This window comes from Cavia porcellus, unplaced genomic scaffold, assembly GCF_034190915.1.
Source record: "Cavia porcellus strain 051 isolate PalLab524CR breed Dunkin Hartley unplaced genomic scaffold, mCavPor4.1 scaffold_5, whole genome shotgun sequence".
In the NCBI taxonomy this organism is placed as follows: domain Eukaryota; kingdom Metazoa; phylum Chordata; class Mammalia; order Rodentia; family Caviidae; genus Cavia; species Cavia porcellus.
In genome coordinates, this window is record NW_026947488.1 from 68444160 (window position 1) to 68457528 (window position 13369).

The 13369-nt window shown below is 39.7% G+C and overlaps 1 protein-coding gene across 4 annotated transcripts in view; it reads right to left on the minus strand.

Annotated features, from left to right (window-relative positions):
* The window catches only part of Slc9a9 (solute carrier family 9 member A9), a 691893-nt gene that overhangs the window by 288941 nt on the left and 389583 nt on the right, over positions 1-13369 (minus strand). For all 4 annotated transcript variants that reach the window (XM_013159812.3, XM_063249139.1, XM_063249140.1 and 1 more), the window contains exon 7: positions 619-757. In XM_013159812.3, coding sequence (XP_013015266.1) covers positions 619-757 — 139 coding nt within the window. The remainder of the gene's footprint in view (positions 1-618; positions 758-13369) is intronic.

A 13369-nucleotide genomic window follows, 5' to 3' on the forward strand; every position in this document is an offset into this window, starting at 1 on the left:
ACTCCTGCATCACTCCCAGGTTCCCTTCCACAATGTTGTAAATGTCTTTTAAGTCCACAGTGATCTTTGGATTCTGACCCTGTGACTTAGTGATTAGCATAGCTTAAAAATTAGGTTGAGCATACCCAATGTATTACCCCTCCACAATCTAATCTAATCTTTTTTTGGGGGGGGGGGCGGTATGGAGAATTGAACTTAGGACCTCGCACTTGCCATGCAAGCATTGTGCTGCTGAGCTATATCCTTGGCTCACAGGCAATCTAATCTTACTCTTGATCTTGAATCTTCAATTCTTCCTCTTAATCCTAGTCTAGGAATCCTGATATTCCCTGTCCACTCCTTTACTAAGTGGCAATTATTTAAGAGCTGTTCATATCCTAAGATCAGATATTACCAACAGGGCTAGAATTGACTTGGACAAAACCAAAACATAACAAAAAAATCTGATCCTGTCTATTGATGGTACCGATCTCTGTCTCCTAGAATCACTTGGAATTAGGATAGCTTTAACAATGTGTATCACATTTGAACCAGAGTGCCTTGGTTCACCACCCTGGAGGTTTTTCATTATCAGAAATATTCCATGGACGCTGGCCACTCTGCATACACAAAGGATATCAGTGCTGTGACAACAGCATACGCAGACCCCATTGCAAATGAGCCGGTGAAGATCCCCAGGAAATTCCCCACAGACTGGAAGAACGCTGCAGTGTCAAATGCATTTGGATTCTCCTTGGGACTGTAAATGGATATGGAACTGAAAAGACAAGAGGAGGCAAGTTAGTCAGTGACTTCCACCTACAGCTCTGTCAGAACTCCCCGCTCGCACTGGGGAGAGGCACCCCTTCCTGTAAAACTGGGTGCCATTTGGATGAGTTCAGAGGAAAAATGAAGAGAGGAAGAAGCACAGAAAACAGAAACTTTTCCTTGCCTTACAGCCTAATCCCATGGTATCCATATGTTGCTGCCAGTCAGTAAACATTTTTATATTGGAAGGGTCATAAAGAATATTGTTTCTGAGCAAACTAGGCATTAAAACATGGTAGGTGTATAAGGAATCTGCTGAGAAGATAGATAACTGTGAATTATTTAGTGGCCATATGTCTTCGGTGCTGTTATATATTCACAAATGTTCCTGATAAAAAGTGCACTTTTATGGCCTGTGCACAAATGGGTGATACAAATCACAGCTTGCACAAAATATTCTGCTGTGATCTTGTCGTAAACCACAAAGCATTCCTCCTCTCGGGTGTAAACCTTCAGAAACAGAGCCCTGGTGGCACTCAGAATATCACATTAACCCCTGGGGAGAGACAAAACCCTTATTTGTCCACCAAAAACAAATGGCACAGCTGCCCAAGGTCATCTTTTATACCCCTACTCCGGTGGCTGCCAACAGACTTGTTCTCATGGAGAAAAGTCAGTACACCAATAGGCAGTCCGTTCACTTAAATATTTTCAAGTATTTGCTTTTTTTTTTTTCTTTTTAAGAACAAGGTCCCAAATCCCAGAGTGTTAACATGAAGGACAGCTATGTGTTATTTAGAGAAATATGAACTTCATATAGCAGCATTAAAATGAGCAGATGTGTTAGAATCAGTTGCTTTAGGGAGACTCACAAGGTAGCACTTTAGATTTTTCATTTTTTGCTGGTTTTACTTTAACATGGGATCTTTAAACCTAATCAGGAAAATCAAGAATTTAGCAGGAGATTCTGGAAAAGGCTTTGTAGTGGTGTGGAGCACAAAAAGCACACCAAACGTGCTGAGATTAGATTGGATTTACAGAGATGTAACTGAATCGTTTATGCTTGGATGATTAGAGCACTTTAACTCTATGACCTGACATTTTGCATCTAGAGACTAGTTATAAGGGAGACAAGGGGAGAGTATTTTAATTCTCCTCTGGAAGATATATGGCATAAAGAAGGTAGTTTTAAATGTTCTGAGTTTTTCCCTGGATGTCTTTAAACCCCTGAAGTAGGCCAAACACTTCTGCTTTGATCCCGTAATTGGATAAGGGAGATAAATGTAGATCTTGAATAGAGCTCCAAAATGTATGCGAGAAAAGACCTGCCTTTGAAGTGTTTTTTCTTTCTGTAAAGTGTTATGGTTTATAGCAAAAAATGAAAAGCAATTCCATATCTGGGATCTTTGTTTCTGCCAGTCTTGGGGAAAGGTGTAAAATCCCATAGCCCTTAGGAAACCTAGTATCCAATGCTGCGAAGTTCCCTGGGTTCCCTCTGACCAATTTACCAGCCCATTTCTTCATTTTAATGAGAAACAATGGGATGCAAAAACACTTCGTCTCATTTTTCTTTTTGAACAAAGCTTTTTGCACAGTAATAGGGCCTTGTAAATAACTCTGAAATTACTGGGGCTGCTATCAGTAGATCTGACACATAAACAGGAGTCTTTTCTTACCTTTATCTCCATCTCCATCTCACCTTTAGAGGTGGCTAAGCCCAGTGGCTTAATTAATTTTCTCATTGCTGAGACAAAATACCTAACATCAAAGTTAAAGCAAGAATGGTTTCCTTTGTTCATAGTTTGTAGAAGTTTCAGTTCCTAATCAGCTGGTTCCAAGGCTGGGTGGCTTGGGACAAGGGCATTGGAGAGGAGAAACAGTTTATGGGAGGCAGAAGACAGCAAGCGAGTAGAGCACAGAAGCCCCCTTTTTGTCCCTCGTCCTATCCAGGCTACCAGTCTTAATCCTAATGGTACTGTACTCTTAATCCTATCATTGCATCATTGCACCCAGTGTCACACGTTCTGGATCTAGCCACCTCTAGAAAGCCCCACTTATGACCACATGAGGCTTTGGAGGACACAAATCTTAATACCCAGTTTCTGGAACCTGGAGCAGTACCATTGCATAATTTGGCCATATCCTATTATCTTTATGTAATGTTTTTCTTCAAACCAACTCATTTTTATTCTATTGACAAAGCTTTTCTTAAGGAATATCTATGAAATCATAAGTTTGATGTACTAAATATATGTCATTTTAATAAATGCAAGAATATGTAATTTGAAAAAGTTCACCTAAACTCGTCTGGCTAATCCCACGGATATGCACTTTGTGCTTTCAGAGATACTTTTACCTTTTAGCCCACCTAACAGGGCACACCCTCTGTTCCCAATCCACACTTATTCGTGCCTCTTCAACTAACTTTGTACCATTCCCTGGGGGGTTTGGGTCAACTGAAGAGAAAGTCTTAACTGCCCTTGAGCCACAAAGACTGTCCATTGGATCTGTGGGTCTAAAGTCTTCCCAGGATGTGCGTTCTAGGCACAAGGTGCCACAGACAGGCAGGGAAGGGTAGGGAGAAGAAAAGCATAATTTGATCAGATAAGTATTTTATTAACAATTCATATACACAAACACATCTAGGTAGACGAACAGTTCTAGTCCCAATGCTGAGTGTGACATGAGAGGTACACATGAAATGGTGCAAAGGAGGAAAGGGGTGCTATTTTAGAATAAAGGAGATGACATTTGAGTAAAGTATCAAAATCAACAGACAGTGATGCAGAAAGCTATTTCAGGCCATGGAAAGAGTGTGAAGAATGACAGAGAGGTAGTTGCAGAGCAGGGCTGTGTGGTTATGGCTGGGACCCAGGGAGCGTGAATTGGGTACAAGCAGAGGGGGGAGTGGGTAAAGCAGCATCAATTAGAGCCTTCAATTCCATGTTAAGCACATACAAAAGTTCTTACATTTTCATATTTAGTCCTGTATATATACGTTATAAGTTTGTTTACTCTTATCCCTGTAAATTAATCAGGGTTGGTATTGTTATTGCTCTCTCCTTTTTCTTTTTATATAATAAAGAATTAAGCAAAAGAGAAATTGGGATCACATAGCTACTGATCTATGAGAAATATAGATTTCTTGTTTCTTCCTTTAAAAAGTGATCTTTTGGGAAAAATAAAAAATGAAGTCACATAAGGACATCGCTGCACTGACTTTAAAGACAACAGGAGTTCAGGACTAGAGCCTTAATTTTCATGCCTAGGAAGGAACAGGGCTCTGAGTGTGGTACTGGGCACTAGCAGGAGACTTGGGGCTCCTCACAAAAATGTACTTTCAGGTCTGCTTTCCACTTCCAGACTTTAGGCTTTTCAGGGTCAGGGCTGGGCCAAGTTCCTCTCTGTTTGCCCAGAATAAAGCCTGGTGCCTGGCATATGGCAAGTTATATAAAGGCTGACTCAACAGAGGAATATGGTTGGGAGGTAGGAAGAAAAAAAGGAATCAATTCAGTCAATAAGAAGGCTCTCAAAATGAGTTATCATTCACAAGACTTTTATTGTGCATTGACTAAACATGATTGTGTTTGAATATTTTGAGGTTATCAATCCACACTTATTTGTGCCTCTTTAACTAAAGATTTGACACCTAGTGGCTATATGGCCTTAGACAAGTCACTTTATCACACTCAGGAGAAGTTTCATCATTTTTAAATGAAGATTACAGTAATACTTATGCTCCAGAAATTTGTGAAGATATGAGTCACATTTAAAATTTTTGTTTTCCTGGTGGATTCCAGAGCCATTCACTGACTGGATATTGTGTGTATTCAAACTAACACCCAGTGAATGTTATTTATCATCATTGTCATTGTCATCCTGCTACAAATTTCCACAAGTCTCAAACTGGAAACAGAGCACTGTGTGCTGAGTTATTCCTAGATTCCAGTGGGCTGAAGAGTGTGGCAGCCCTCCTGCCACTCCAAACTTTGTGGTTCCGCCTAGAGAGGAGATAGTCACTTTTGCACAGAAACAGGAGTGAGTTTAGAGAAAGAAGGTACCTGGAAGGCATCCCAGGGAAATGGCCAGGGGAATGAACCTAAAGAGTTCTGATGTTTATCACGGAGCTCTTGGTTTAGTGCATTAGGAAGGGAAGAAGTGTCCTCAGTAGGCTGGGTAGAGTCTGCCCCAGGAACAAGAATAATCCTGGCTCAAATTGAGGTGCATCCCAATAGGTTTAATCAGGGGTGTTTTGCAGGCAATGGCCCCTGGCTTCTGCTGAGAAATTTGGCAAAGGAGAACTATCAAGGATGCACCTCTCTGGACTTCCAGCATTTTACAAAGTTCTTCATTTAGGCCAGTGGTGACAAACCTATGTCACACAAGTCACATAGAGCCCTCTCTGTCAGCATGCAAGTCAAGTCACCCGAGCAGCTGAGCACCAGATAACAATTATTTTTTCTAAACTGAAATTTCAGTAGTCAGGTTCAGTTGCAGTTTTGGCACTTTGAGATAAATAAGTAGGTTTTGGGTTGCAGTTTGGGCACTTGGTTTCTAAAAGTTTCGCCATCACTGCTGGCAAGACGCATCTGTCAAGGCTCTGGTTTCCAGGTGCAACGTAAGCCTCTGGGTTTGAGAGCAGAGGCTGCAGTGGTTGGGGGCTGGACATAGCTTAGCATTTGGATCGTACATACAGAGTTTCCAACTTCAATTCATGAGATAAGTAGAATTGTTTCAGCAGTTTTAGCCCTTTGGATTTAACCCCTGTGCCAAGGAAGATGCTTGAACCATTAGTGGTTACAAATGCTGGAGGGGAGAGAAGAGGAGTAAGTGTATGTTAACCTGGTGCAGTGCAGTGGCTGTCCTTTGGGACAATACAAGAAGCCATGTTCATAACACAAGCAGGTGAGGGTGGGTGTATCATCTCCAGATATCTGTAAAGGAATGTTTAAGTTGGCTGGAACCAGCATCTTTGAAAATGATATGACTGGAAATACACATTAGTGTTTAAATATTCATCTCATAACTTGGAAATACATACAGGTTATCGATTTGTCCTGTTCCTGAACAGATTATTTAGCAAAAACTAGTTTGATGACAATATTTTGTATCCATATTCAGAAGTAAATGTGTGTATCATCTTTTACCCAAAAAAATTTTAAATGAAATATCCTAAATTCTATTAATGAAAGCAACACTGATTATGATCCTCTCTTTCAGTGCTCCATTTAAGACTCACATACACAAGCAAGAAACCAGTATTTCTCAGCACATCTTTTTCTCTATATGATGCACCTGAAAAGAATAGACCTAGCAATTTAAGAAGAATAGAGGGCATAGAATCTGAATTTGAAACTGGGTGATATCTTGCTCAGTATAACTGACGGTGTGACCTTGAACAAGTTACTTAAACTATCTCTCTCTAAATTTCTATAAAATTTTAATAGACACCATATAGGCTTGTTATGGGAATTAATTAATTTTTTGAAGCATTTGAAATAACATATCACACTTAGAGGGAACTAGATAGTCATTTCTTCCAGTGGCCTCTTCTCTGTTTCTGTCACTCTGCCCCTCTGTCTCTCTGTCAGTTCTGACAGAAGTTTTTTTAACAGATGAAATGTGAGCCAATATGAGCTAGCGCTTCTTTACTTGTCTCTCATCCTCTGAATGACTCGCCACTAGTTCAGATCTCTAGGCGAGAGGGATCATTTGATCATAAAAACTGTCTTGTGCTGAGCATTGTATGGTATATAGTAAGTGATTAATAAATACTAGTGATAAAATAGGAGAGGGTCAGAAAGGGAGGGAAAAGTAAGGAAGAAGAGATGTGAGTGAAATTATGCTAGAGTAAAAATAGGACATCACATAAGGAAATTATGATACTATTGATTTTATTGAGGTTGCCACTAATGTGAATTGGACCACCTTACCAATCTGGGCCCTTCTGAGTCATCACCATCTAGACTACCATTTTCCTGAAGGTCTTTAAGTTTCTAGCACCATCCACTCCTGTTACTCTTCACTGTTACTCCTAAGATATTTTGCTACACAGTTATGGAAACCACCGAACCATCTGATAACCTCAGACACCCAGGAGAAGTGCTTATACCCCACATTATCCCATAACTGGTCTTTCCAACTTTATGGTCTTCTTGCAATCCTGGATACCTCATTAGAATATACTTTTCTCCACTCATTAGTCCATTCTTATTTCCATTGTAGACATGAAATCAGTATCACTTGAGAGCTTACAAAAAGAAAGTGTTAAGTGAATATGTTGTATGTCTTTCAAAATTTCCATGAGATTAATCATTAAAGAAAAAATGAAAAAATAATTACTATATCCAAAGATACACAAAAGAATCTTCTATTTTCTCTGCCAAATCTTTAATCCCTAACAAAAAAATTTCTAACTATTGGCACCAGTTCATTGAAGAGTCCCTGATTAGCTGGAAATAAATAGGAAACTTTTTTTTCCCCCAATTACTGCTTCTAGCTGCACTATATTGAATCCCCCTTCGTGCGGAGTAAGTAGTTCCATTAATGATGTCTTGGTAAAACTCCATTATTCAGTTTCTTCTAGTGATTAAAACTTACTGCAGACCAGCTTAAAACTTAAATCTTCAAAGCAGATTTATTTTTCTCCCTATAGAATATTCCAGGGCATCAGCAGGATGACTTGGAAGGATGGAGAGGCAGTGTGTTCCCCTTCCTCCCACTGGGGTTCCAGGGCTCCTGGTGTTAGCTGCTGGAGCTGAGGTACCTAACTCTTGTCAGTAGTGGGTAGGAATCCCCATCTTAGAGACTTGACGTGGTACACCTGTTTGTTGAGAATTGCCTCACATGGTCCACTCAATTTTACATGTGCTCTGTGCTATACACATTTCCAGCTTGTTTACATGGTTTGGATTAGTGGGCAATTGGGCAGATCAGTGGCTCTTGATTTTCTCTTGACCACTAGTTCCTTAACATGAGGTTCCCCTGAGGTTCCCGCACCTTCCCAGGTCATGAAGCAAGCTAACCCCATCTGCTCCTCAAACACACAACACTGAGTCTTCAGGTCCTGCTTCACTGACTCTGGCTTTCCAACCACAGATGGCACCAGTCCTGTGTTGCCTGTACTCTAAGGAGCCATATACAGAACTCCCTTTGAGACAGCTTCCCCCTGGGGAGTGTAGAGCGGCCTCTGCCTCCTGGGTGATGCCAGTAGGTCTCTTTCATTTGGCTGACCCCCAAATACTACACATTCTCTGAGGAAGATCCCCCATATCCCCTTCCTCGCTCCTCAGGAATGAGGCTGATCATAAACTAAGCCGGTGAGGAGGTGTGTGATCTTCACTGCAGGGGAATCCTGCTGCTCTTTGTAATATGGAGCCACAGAGTGACACTCTTTGCTTTCAGCTGTAATCCTTAACCCCAATCTGGAAAACACAGAAAGTCCCCTGGGATGAACACATCTTTTGACATGTGACATAATGTCAGAGTGCCTTCAGTTCCTTGCTCCCTATCTACAGTTGCCCTGCTTTTCTACATTTTGAGACACATTTTCAGGAGCCACAACACAGAAGGGCAGTGAAAATTCATAAAAATTTGTTTCTTTGTTCAACCCGAGTGTCATAGGCAAAAATCAAGCTGAAGAAAAAAAAATAATTACCATGCTATTTTGTATTTAAAATCTTTTTTTGATTAAAAAAACGAAGAGAAGAAAAAGAAACAAGTGGATCCTTATCTATTATTTATCTTTTAATAACTGCATCAACCTGCCCGTTCTCAGAGAAGTTGCTTAATTATGAATAAGGAATTGATTTTTATGGGGCCAAGAATTGTGTGTACACATTGGAATTCATTCTGGCATCTGCCTGCCCATTATTCTGGCTTATGTTCTGCCAAAGGCTGATGAAGCTCTGTCAGAAGAACTTGCTGTAAAACATAATGACTTCAGGAATTGGGGGCATTCCAGGTACCCTGGGAGGTTAGAAGAGCTCTTTCTTAATAATAAGAGGTCCTGGCCAGAAGTTCACTGAGCTTGACTTAGAAGCATAGGGCTACACCTTCCCAAGGGCCAGTGGCTCCAATGGCCCTGCAGAGTGGAGAGCTGTGCTTTGGGAGGCACATTCATTAACTCTTTCAGCTACTGGAGGACCATTTAATGAATCCAAATTCATACTCACAGACTGATTTCCCAAATCCCTGCCAAATATCCTTTTGCCATTTTGATGTCAGGATGAGTCAAAAAAGACAAGGGGAATTCTGTGAGAAATATAAGCTAGTATATCATCACCAGGAACAATCCAATCTCAGATTGAATTGATCTCTTCCATTAGCAAATATTTATCAAATGCCTACAGTGAGCAGACAGTGCTCTAAGTACTAAAGACACTATAGGGATCAAAACAGCACTGACTTCACGTTCTTTACATGTCTATGGAGAAGACAATGCAATGATGAGCTGAACATACACCTACACGATTTAATGACAGCATCCAAGAGGAAAATAGAGCAATGTGAGAGGCTGGGGTGAGGAGTGGAGAGAATCTGCTTTGGAAAGACTTCTTTGAGAAGGATGACTCGGTGAAACCCTGAGTGAAGGAGCTTTCTGAGCCTCAAAACAGCTTGCTCAGTGGGTCTCAGCAGTACAAAGGGCCCAGGGTGGCTAGAGGGAAAAAAGTGCAGAGAGAGGGTGATAACCTGAGGCTGAGGCCCCAGGTCTCTTCTCAGTTGTCTGGATGCTGTGCCCGAAGGAGGCCACAGAGGAAGACGAGGGTGAAGAGGAACAAGACCACAGGGAAGAACAGAGTTTAGGGTACTAATAGATTTAGAAAAAATGCTGCTGTGAAGGCCAGAAAGGTGGCCGTACAGAGAAAGGGCTGAACTCATTCTTCCCAACAGGCAAGACAAAGTCCAAAAGTTAAAAAAAGTAGAAGGGGATATTATAGCTTTATGTTTTCTTTCAAGAATTCCTAGTTCTTAGCTCTGAATGAAAATGGGATGGGTTCTGTAAGAGGATGGTGAAAAAAAACCAAAAAGGATGGGGAAGTCTCTAGTTGGAGATGCTTAAACATAGAATGAATTACTAGCCAGGACGCTGTGGAGAAAATTCGGTGTGATAATGTGGCCTCCCGCTCTGGCCACTGGCTTACTGCTTTCCCACTTCTTCCTGATCTAGCAGACAGAGACGTAGGATATACTTAGCTTCCTATGTTCACTCAGATCCTGACAATGAAAATGGCTGAATGTGCAACCGGAAAGGAACATCACTTCAACAAAGGATGCAAGGAAGGTGCCAATGATTTAGGTCAGAGCACAGTTAATAATGACATCAAGAAGAGTTACAAATTTCAGCACAGAATAAAGCCTTTGACAGTTTCCTAAGTGACTCTGGTCCATTAAGTTCCAGCTCCAAGGTGACAAAGAGAACTCTGAGTTTAAAATTGGTTAAAAGGGAAGCAGAGTTAAGGGAGGTTTGTTATGAATTATATGTGCATTTTCTTTAAAAGGAGATGTTAAATTACTTTGCAATTTAGCCTGAAAAGCCTTGTCAGAACTGAATTAGTCTGTGGGCTTTGAGAAATTTTCTCTACATCTAATATTGAAAGTGATTTTGAGATATTACTAAAGATAAAAGTAACTTGCAAATACTATTCTGCTTTCTTTTTCTTTGTATTTTATTTCTGAAAGAGAAAGAATTTGAGTCCTATTACTTCTGTGAGCCTGAGAGAGAGAGAAAGAAAGACAGAGAGAGAGAGATTGAGTCTCATAGCTTAATGAGAATTACTATCCTTTCCCCAACTTTTCAACTCCTTTAATACTCAGTAATGAGATCTTCACTCCAAAGAGTGCTATGATATATGAAACTTTTAGTCATAATAGAGACAAAAAGATGTAGAAAAGTAGGTTAATAGGCACTAAAGATGGAAATCAAGTTAAACATTGAAATATAATAAAAAACAAATACAAGTAAGACCAGACCAAATATTAATCCCTAAAATTGAAAATTCAGAAAAGGGTCATATTCTCTGCTTTGGTCTTACTGAGCACTCAAAATATTTACTATTCATGCCTTACCATTCCTACACAGCATCTGCTATGTGTCAAGCATTATACTAAATATTTTTATGAGCACTGTCTCAAGCTATAATATCCTCACAGTAACCCCCTTAATGTAGGTGCTACTGTTATTTGCATTTTATAGATGAGGAAACTATGGTTTAATAAGATTAAGTAATTTCTATGTATTTCATTTTAATCCACTAAATAGTCTAATAAAAATATTCTCATTTTAGGATAAGACAAAAAGACTTAAGAAAGTTAAGTCATTTACCTAAGTTAACTAGGAAGTCAATGGAATATCAAGTATTCCATTTATATCTCCCTGGCTGAAAGCCTACAACAATGCAGACTGAGAAAAGAAAGCCCTGGCTCCATCACCTGACAGTATTCACAGAGCACTCACAGGACTGAGGCAAAGACCATTTAAGGGAGTTGAAAGTCTGAGGACCCCTAGCCCTCACTTGCAAGAAGAAAACTGCATTAATTAAATATTCATTTCAATATAAGGAGTGTGCTGGCAATCAAGTGTTATTTATAGACTAGGATTTCTTAATGGAGACCTCTCTTCCATTTTAAATGGGTTTTAATATAAACCATATCCCACATGTCTTATTAACATCAGCTCAGACCTTTAGTCCTATGTAGTTCTTCACTGTGTCCTCACAAGTGGTGACGACTCTCTCTGTATAGTGATGAATTGTGTGAATCTCAGTGTTTGTATCTAAAAAATGGTGATAGTTTTGTCTCTTTCACAGAATGGGGATTAAATGAATGAATATTTATGCAGTGTTTAGCACAATAACCAGAACACAGAAAGCATTCCAAAGACGTTATCTGTTGCTATTGTTGATGTTGTTACTGATCCTTATGTTAACATTATTGTTGGAACAATTACTATATATTTCACCATTGTTTTCAAAAGAAATTAATAAAGACTAAACTCTATTGCTGAGATCATGGTGGCATTTAGGAATTCCAATTAATGTATCAGAGTCTTCTAGAACTCTTCAGGGTAGAATGAGCAATATCCACAGGCAGATCAAATATTGAATTCAACTTTTTTTTAAAAATGAGGCCTAGAGACCAGAGGGTTACCAGGTTAGCTATCAAACAAAAGGAAGCAGATGAAATTTTAACAATAACTATGAACAAAAGATTCACAGTTGCTTTGCAAGGCAGCTAGAAATGGAGTTCTGCTAAATTTGCAAGTAGGTATACCACTGAAATGTTGTTGCTGTACCTGAAGGAAAATGTGTTTATGAAGAGCATCAAGTGAAGTTTTGTAGAATTGCTGATTAGGAATAATCAAGGAGAAAGACTATAAAGCCAGTGGAGTACACTTTCATGGAGACACCATTTCACAGCTCACTGCATGTTACAGGAAGATAAAGAAGAATCAGCACACAGGCCCTTACTGTATTAGAGTCTGCAGGGCTTCACAAATGCTATGTGCTGAGGATAGTGATTGTGGCTAAAAGAAATGCCAGTTTCCTCTGGCTGGGCCAAATGACTTTTCATAGAGATGAGCTGCCTTCCTAATCCAGAGGTTTTCATTCACACATGAAACAAACCATTCTGCAATTATAAACAGCTGCCTGTGACAGCTGATGGAGTGGATTTTAACCTGGTGAAAAGCTAATTCCTATAAAATATTTGCATTGATCAATTTATTCCCCTGACCCTTTCTTTCACCACTGTTCTTCCATTTATTAGCAATTAAGTGAGCATCTGGGCCCCAAATCACAGCTTAATTCAATTAAGAATCTGCATCCATCTTTTTAGAGTTGCAGATAATTTCACTTGAGTTGTTATCTTTAGGAGCAAAGTACATAGTTATTTGCTTGAACAAACCTACTTTATCAAGGCAGTTGCCTCATCCCTACAGATTTTAATTTTGTGTTTGAAATATGGAAAATGTAGACCAACTTGTAACTAAATGTTACCAAAGATAATTATTTTTCCAACCTATTTTCTTAAACTACATGTTTCTAGAAGTTGGTAGAAATAGCAGAAAGCTATTTCTTAGTCTCAGCAAGTATGCCTTTGGGTGCTGAAACAGCCTTAAAGGACTGGGAGGCTGTTTTGCATATGTGGATAGACAATAATTGAGATCAGTGGGTAACATGTAGGTTGAAAGATCTGTTAGTGAGTAGGGTAGAGGACAATTATTGGGAAAGCTTCAGGCTAGAATCAGGTAAACAAGCCATGATTAGTATGTAAACAATCTGCAAAGGGCCCAGAGAATCAGTGATTCTAGGACTCTAAAAATGAATGTGAACCAAACATTTATAAATACACACATGTACTTTTTTTCTGGAAGCAGATTCCTTAACTTTCAATACCTTCTCTTCATGGTCCATGACCCGCCAACATGGTGAAAAATCATCAAAGTAGGGGCACACAAATATTGACTGCAGAACAAAGAGGAAGTGGTCGAAAGCTGAGGTAAATAGTGATCCTTAAACACAAAAGGAGAATCAATCAGTGCAAGAAACATGGAACAAGAGCCGCTTTGTCCTAGGTTTTAAGCCATGACATTTCACATGATCCTTGATCTAAGCTAGCAGAC